At 37.6% G+C, this 7,500-nt stretch overlaps 2 protein-coding genes across 2 annotated transcripts in view; one reads left to right on the forward strand and one right to left on the reverse strand.

Moving 5' to 3' along the window:
• The window catches only part of LOC138046756 (GTP-binding protein Rheb-like), a 7,526-nt gene extending 698 nt beyond the window's left edge, over positions 1 to 6,828 (reverse strand). The window contains exons 1-7 of the mRNA XM_068893347.1: positions 6,632 to 6,828; positions 6,462 to 6,533; positions 6,234 to 6,301; positions 3,579 to 3,661; positions 2,020 to 2,076; positions 1,580 to 1,627; positions 1,019 to 1,100 (exon numbers count right to left, since the gene is read on the reverse strand). Of these exons, the coding sequence (XP_068749448.1) occupies positions 1,019 to 1,100; positions 1,580 to 1,627; positions 2,020 to 2,076; positions 3,579 to 3,661; positions 6,234 to 6,301; positions 6,462 to 6,533; positions 6,632 to 6,683 (462 nt within the window). The 5' untranslated portion in view covers positions 6,684 to 6,828. The remainder of the gene's footprint in view (positions 1 to 1,018; positions 1,101 to 1,579; positions 1,628 to 2,019; positions 2,077 to 3,578; positions 3,662 to 6,233; positions 6,302 to 6,461; positions 6,534 to 6,631) is intronic.
• Positions 6,829 to 6,867: 39 nt separating this feature from the next.
• LOC138046748 (protein canopy homolog 2-like) overlaps positions 6,868 to 7,500 on the forward strand; it is a 9,969-nt gene continuing 9,336 nt past the window's right edge. Inside the window, exons 1-2 of the mRNA XM_068893339.1 lie at positions 6,868 to 6,989; positions 7,407 to 7,500. The exon at positions 7,407 to 7,500 is cut by the window's right edge and continues 20 nt beyond it. Coding sequence (XP_068749440.1) covers positions 7,424 to 7,500 — 77 coding nt within the window. The 5' untranslated portion in view covers positions 6,868 to 6,989; positions 7,407 to 7,423. The remainder of the gene's footprint in view (positions 6,990 to 7,406) is intronic.

The following is a 7,500-nucleotide window of genomic DNA, read 5'->3' on the forward strand; positions in this document are numbered from 1 at the left end:
AGAAGCCCTTCAAGCTAATCCAGCCAGGTCGACCACGTGCTGGCAGAGATAGGACACAAAACCGAGAATTCCATCCCCTCTCATCGAGAGAGAGAAAAAGACTTTGGTCTCTAGGGATGAAACATTTAGTCCATTGACTCCTGAACCGTCCCTTCCCAACCCCACCGCACCTCATACCCCCCCCCCCCCCCCCATTCACGGCATTGACAAGTAAAATAGTCTGGCGTTAGTTAGATTATAATCTATTAGGTCTCACTCCCAGGCCTGTTCAAAAGGTGGATAACGCTATCCACCGGATGAATCACTATCCAGCGGATAAACACTAGCAAAACCAATTGAGTTATCCAGTGGATAGTTATTTATCCACCCTTCGGACAACCGGGGCCAGCGGTCAAGGGTTAGAGACACGCAAGATTAGACCATCATCTCTCCAGTACCGCTCAAGAATAAAATTAATTACCATGTTCTCGCGAAACGGGAACCTTGTTCCGCGACCTTGCAGAGGGTTCACGACTAGTAGTCCTTGGTCTATCCATTCTTATAAAATAATTACGATAGTACGTGCACTCTCATTGGTCAATAGCTGTGTTTAGATGAGAGTATGGAAACACGGCTGTGACATCACACGAATTTTGATTCGTTAGGTGTTGTCAGACGCGCGTTTTTATTGGCTGGTAGGAAATATGAGGGTGTATCAAGAAAATTTGTTTCAATCTAGAAGTAAAAAAACAGCTTTTTCCTGCATTTGTCGAATTATCTTTGAGAAATATTTTATAAAAGCAATAGAGGACTTTTATCCGTGTTTCCTTAGCCTAATCAAACACTCGGGGGTGTTGGGAGAATTCTCGACAGTGATGCAAACTCTCGACTGCGTCTCGGGCTTGCATAACTGTCTTGAATTTTCCCAACTCCCCCTCGTGTTAAGATAAGGCTATGGAAACACGGATAACGTCTTCTATTGCTTAAATTATGAATGAGAAAAATGAAGAGCTAATCTGGGAATCAATGAGTGACTTACACTGTTTTCTTTTGCAGAGGATTCAAAGAAAGCTGCCTTCCACGACTCTGCCAATGACTTTCCCGTTTTATAAGTCACCACCCTAAACATACAATAATAAAAAAATAATTACAATTGATGCGCAAGGATAATTAAGAACAACCACCTAGCTAGCCTGCTTGCAGGCAGTAGATGTTGTTGTCTCCACGAAACACGTATCAGTGCCCATATTGGAACCGTCGTTTTGACACCCGCCCCAGACCTATCCCACGCTCTTCCATTATGGTGCCTGATACGTGTTTCGTGGCGACAACAACATCTACCGCCTGCAAGCAGGCTACCAACTAGCTTAAAGTTCACTAAACCTAAAACGTTCCTTTCGTTCTTGCTTTTTAAAAGTACAATGTACATGTAAGTTTCAGAACTGTATTATTAACATGCTTCTTTTCACAGTTTAAATATCATGTCTTCATATATATTATGTTACTTCAAACTGAGAAGTTGGGTTAAAAGTAACTGCTGAATGCTGTTAAACAGAGTGAGTGAATGATCTGAGGGAACCAACAAAAACATTTGGCTTACCTCTCCAGGTGCAAGTCTGTCTTGTTACCCACAAGAACCATTGGAACACTACAAGATAAAAGCAACCAAGTTATTTTAGACTGCCATTCCAGAAAATTATTGTATTCTTTTCAAACTATTCATATCACTATTAACTCAGAAAAGACAACAATTTCCTCAAAAACAAAACAAAAGTAGCAGTCAAGGGATGTCCTTTAATACTACAGTATTAAAGTCTCAATTTTATCTTGCTTAGCACAACTGCAAGGGCTCCACTAATTGGGCAGGCTCAGTAAATCTCAAACAAATCAAATGTTAGGTGTCGGTGGGAGGGGAAAACCTGAGCCTCTCAAAGCAGATAACAAAACCAACACTTAAACTCATCTCATATGGGGCCCATCGAGTCCGGGAATCGAGCCTGGGTCCAATAAAATCAATTTGTACGTGGTACATGTACTTACTAATTTTGCCCTGACATGTCCAGTAACTTTTCATGAATGACTTTTACAACCTCAAAGCTGAAGAAAACAGGGCAAGTAAATTATGGTGTGATGATCATAATAATAATTATAATAATAATAATAATAATAATAATAATAATAATAATAACATCTGACTTGCTAATTGACCTTTCTTGCAGTGAGAGACAAAATTGCTAAAAGCGCAGCTCAACGAGGTCAGACCAAAGGAGCGGTGCAACCGGCCACTGAAAACTACCCATGCATGGCCTTGTAGCACAACACCACAGCCAGATGGAATAAGCTGGGAGTTGATTTTGCCAAGGGAAGAAAACCGGAGTGCCCACAGAAAACCTTCGGAGTACTTAAGAACTCAGCCCACATACGAACTCTGGATGTGATTCCGGTTCTGCACAGGCGGGATGCAATCTCGCAAGTTTGTTCCCACACAATTTCCCTCCAAAATCCCGCACAATCTTAATTTTTCTCCCGCACCCTGTCAGAAGCCCCGCTGTTTCCAACAATAAGGTTACGGTAAAGGTCAGCATTACTTTTAGGTCACGGTAAATGCAGATGTTTATCTTTACTCGGGTAGAAGCATTTGGGGAATGCTTAGTGATGTTAATTGTCTGTATTCCAAGACATTCATCAACCTCGTTCCCAGGGTCTCTCTTCTCTGCCTCCATTGTAATGGAGGCAGAGAAGAGAGACCCTGGGAACGAGGTTGGATATTCATGAGTGATGTTGAAGTTGGGCAGAAGAGCAAGGGGACACTGCGTGAGATGCTGGGGGCTTGAAATTGCGACCAATACTAGTATCGCTGCACTCGGTCCGTACAAAAACGACTGAGGGCCAATATTCCCCTGTACGGCTTGAGCTAGCTCGGTTAGTAAGTACCGGTAGTTTATTATATGGCTTTTAAATTACCTTTTGCTTTGTTTTTGCAAGCCCGTAATCGGCCTGTGGGCATTACGGGAGAATAATGCCGTACAATTCAGTCACAATTAGCCAATCAGAGCGTGCATTATATCGGCTACAAACACAAACCATATAATAAAGTCACATTTGCGACTGAATTTTTTTCCCTCTGTGAATAAAATATCTGGAGAAGTCGTAAATTAAATTTTGCAATAAGTTGGTTTCCCCCTTCTCTCTTTCAAAACAATTTAGGGTTAGAAGATTGCCATTTTGCTGCTACTCTTGTTAAAATATATAAATAAATATATGACAAATTATTTTGTTTATCGCCATGATTTTTCTTTCAATCTGAAGATAGTATAATTGTAGCGTAATTCAACTGCGATGTGCACAACTCCATTCCTTTGATCATAGGCCATTTTCAGGGGTTTCTTTTCACACAAGTATGTGGGCTTATATTTTGTTTTGCTAAACCGCTGGCAACAAAATGCAGCTTGACGATTTCGCAAAATTGAGACTACATTTTTGTATCATGTCGCAAAATTGAAACTGGATTTTTTCGTTAATTTCAAGCCCTGTTGCTTATTGAAATTTGCATGCATTTATTTAGGCGCAGTTCTGGATATTTATAAAAATGTGTTTACCTTTTTGCTGATGTAACTGCATATACAAGGACATAGCCATGAATTCCAACCGAATAAGACTGAGGAAATATTGAGTACTCATCCTGTAGGAAAATGGACGTTTCAAAGTTGAAAATAAGTACTGCATCAGTGAAATGGTGTACAGTTTTGATCAACCCAGATGAAAAAATGATATGGGCTTTTATACCAGTCCTGATATTAAAATATTAATACATTGTCATGAATTCATCAGGGTAAAATACAGCATAATATTCGAAAGATATAAATAGGAAATCACAGCTAGTACATACATAAAACTACAGTTCAAAGAAAATTAGTATAAGATATATTTTGAAAGTTCTCAAAGTTGGATGAGCCTTTAGTTAAGTCTAATTTGATAAATCAATCCACCACAGGTATCGATTACATGTAATTCCAAGCTGTATGAGTAGATCATGCAAATTAATTTTTTTGTTCATTACACACTTAGCAAAGTTTTCTTAATATTATTATTGCTCCCTGAGAAAGAGTTTTTGGATAACTTTATACACATTACTGCGTTCATCAATAAAGCACTTTCATTTGTTGAATATATAAAATGTTCATCCAGACTTGTCAATGAGTACCTTGTACTTTCATTTTGTTTCACATTCAGCAGGAACGAAAAAAATTGGAAAATTACCGTTGCCTCTTTTGGCTTTGAATTTTCAAAATGCTTTTATTTAGACTGGACCTACATGTACATGTAGTAGAATTTAGGGGGTTCGCAGTTGATTCAACACATGTATTTCTTAAAAGGTAATCTTATGCTTCTAAGTAAATCAATTAAATAAATTGCCTACGAGATAAAAACTACATGTACCTTTTGCTAATAAATTATCATTTTCTGATTTTAAATATGTAGGTTAATGGCAGTAAAACGTTCACATTGATATAAACATAGAATCCAAAGTTTTGAATTCGGCGCTTTCAATTGTCCCATCTTGCGCTCAGCCAAAACAATCATATTGAAAAGCTGTAACATAGAAAATGCTCTAAAGGAAAACCCCGGTAAGTAGTGGATGCTTTCATGGCGGCTACAAGGCAGTCTGAGACTCACTGAGGCATTTTCTATGTCATGATCTCCACTTTGAGCAAAAACTCATTTCCAGTCCATGGGACTAAAATTAATAACTTTTTTCAAATTTCTTTTGTCATTTTGTTATCAAGACGCAAAAATCTTCCAAAATACATTTTAAAAAAATTCACTTCATAGGCACTAGTTTAAGCAACGTATCAGTTCAATAATTTTATAATTCACTTCCCCACAAATTTTCAAATGTTGACAGTTAAACAGCATTCAAAACTCCCTTATCAAGTGACATAAACCAATTAAAATGCATAAAAATAGAATTACTACAAATAGAATTATTAAAACATTTTGGAACTTTCAAACACCTTGGCCTTAACGCTGTGTTCAAAGTCCATTATTTACATAGACTTTGAACTAGGGATTTTACTAATTGCTGGCAGCTGGCAAATTTAATGGACTGAAAAAGTCAACCTTTCCACTGCTTTAAAAATTCAACTAAACCACAAAGGTTTGAAATATATAGAGGATTTTAAAGGCTAACTGTTCAAAATCACTTGCTCCATTTCCTTTGTGAGTTGACCAAGTGCTTTTAAAATCCTTATTGATCTGTCTGTAGATGTATAGTAACAAAACTAGCTGGTTAGGTTGGACGAGTTAAAAGTGCGACTGACTGAATAGAGGTTACAAGATATTAACGTCTCGCCTATGCGAAGCATGATACACGTTCCCTGCTATCTAGGACAAGTGTGGGGTGTCTATCCCAAAGATGGCAGGAGAAGCTCAGTCCATACATGTATTACAAGGCACTACAAATTACAAATTTCAGGTTAAATTAAGAGAATAAATTATGGTATAAAATCTGTAAAACCAGAATTTACTGAAGGTAAAACATGAAATTGATTTAATGGGTTTAAGGAGATATTTTTTTCCACAAACTGTTTTTCATTGTTTCTGATTTACTGAAGAAGATTTTTACTTCTAAACCATTAGCAAAATTAAACAATGAATTTGAAAACACAGGGTACAGCTGTACATTGTCCATGATCTGCTCAAAACTTCAAAACTGGCCCTTGCCTGGCCCTAATCTTTAAACAGGGCAAGACGCGCATGTTGGATTAGCCAGAAAAAGAAAATACGAATTCAATGACTTCTATCATTCTTAAACTTACCACGGATCTGAAATTATAAGCACTAAAAATTGTAATACTACATGAAGCTCCGTTTCCAAAAATCTTGCATTTGAAACATGAGTCAAAAATCGACAAGGACAAAAACAGAATTTGGACCTACAAGTCCAGATTACGTAATTTGGAAGTACGAAGCACTCATTGGTGACTTGTTAAACTAAAATTTGTACACATATAGCCGACCAAAACAGAGACTGAAGTCTATCTACACGAACTCCGATCCCAAGTCTTGAAGGAAATATAATTCCTTGCTCAAAAACGCATTAAATGGTCTCGGCAAAAAAACAAAACACAAACAAAACACAAAAATAAGAACTGACAACAGTAAAAATACTTACCTCCCCTGAGACAACAATTTAGCCATATTCAAAATAAGCTAGTGTCAACGTTTTTAATAGAAATCATATTTATTTTTACCTGGCCAGCTGTATCCACAAGTTCCAGGATATACTCTTGATTATTGTGCTTCAAATTGGTGGTAAACGCTGATCAAATTTAAAAGGGAAGTATTTATTTATTGATGGAGCTCAATAATAAATTTCTTGGCAGGTCCAGCTAATAATTAATTGTAAAACAAAGTAGCATGTCCCAGAAAATTCTAGCGGACCAAGAGCGCACAGAAAAGGGCAACGAAATTTTACTCACTGTTCTCAATAGTAGGATCGTAAGAATCCACAAACTGCCCTTCTACGAACTGGATCGTGATCGACGATTTGCCTAAAAGTGAAAGAAAGTTTAAAAGCGAAAAACTTGAGCATAAGTCTCCTACGTTTTGACATCACAACACCAACGCGAAAACAGAAGCTATATTTTACCCACTGAACGGAAGCCCATGACGACGACCTTTCTCGATTTTGGAGGTGCCATAGTAAAGTAAAGGTTGATGTGATCTTTGAGGTGTAACTGCGCAAAATATTGAAGGAAAGGAAAAGCGTGCTCTCCTATGCTACATCTTGCTGTCCGGTTTCTCCGAAAATCTTACCTAACCGGTTGGCGAGTGGAAATAGTATCCCAGAGTGCAATGCAAACAAATTGAGCCGACTGTGTGATAGCGGTTATTACCAATCAATAAAGAGACTTCAGAGTGAAATAGTTTCGATCACGAGGCGACTCTTTATTGGATATTTGTGCGATCGGCAACTTCTTCTCTGTGGGTAAGCTTACAACATCAGGGTAAGTTCTTTCGAAGTTTCTTTAGATGTAGTTGTTTGTCGGAATTTCTGAATTGCCTAAAATGTACGCATATTCTGGAACAAAAAAGGCCCATAATGTATTTGGATAATAATAAATGATGATGATGATTATTATTATTCTACTATTAAAAGTGCTGTAAATCATTACTTTTGTTTTGAAGCTGGGGAAGCATGCCTCTGGGATCCCATACAGATTGGGGTGTATTATCCCTTTTTTTATTTTGGAAATAGAATAATATTGTTATTTTTCTAGGATCGGTGCCAGTGGAACCCTCATCAAAAAAAGTCCAGGCATTAGAATCATCATGTTTTGGAGATGAATTTCTCACAGTTTCCTTGCAATATCGTAAAATTATTGTTTTTGTCATTTTAAGGTATGCCGATTGATTTGTTTCAGGTACATTGCGCTTAACTATGGAAAGTGAAAGAGGCTTTGCCCTTGTACTTCTTTTTACTCTAACCCTTGTTAGTGTAGCATTAGGTGCTAAGGA

The sequence above is a fragment of the Montipora capricornis genome, chromosome 1, assembly GCF_036669925.1.
Source record: "Montipora capricornis isolate CH-2021 chromosome 1, ASM3666992v2, whole genome shotgun sequence".
Lineage (NCBI taxonomy): Eukaryota > Metazoa > Cnidaria > Anthozoa > Scleractinia > Acroporidae > Montipora > Montipora capricornis.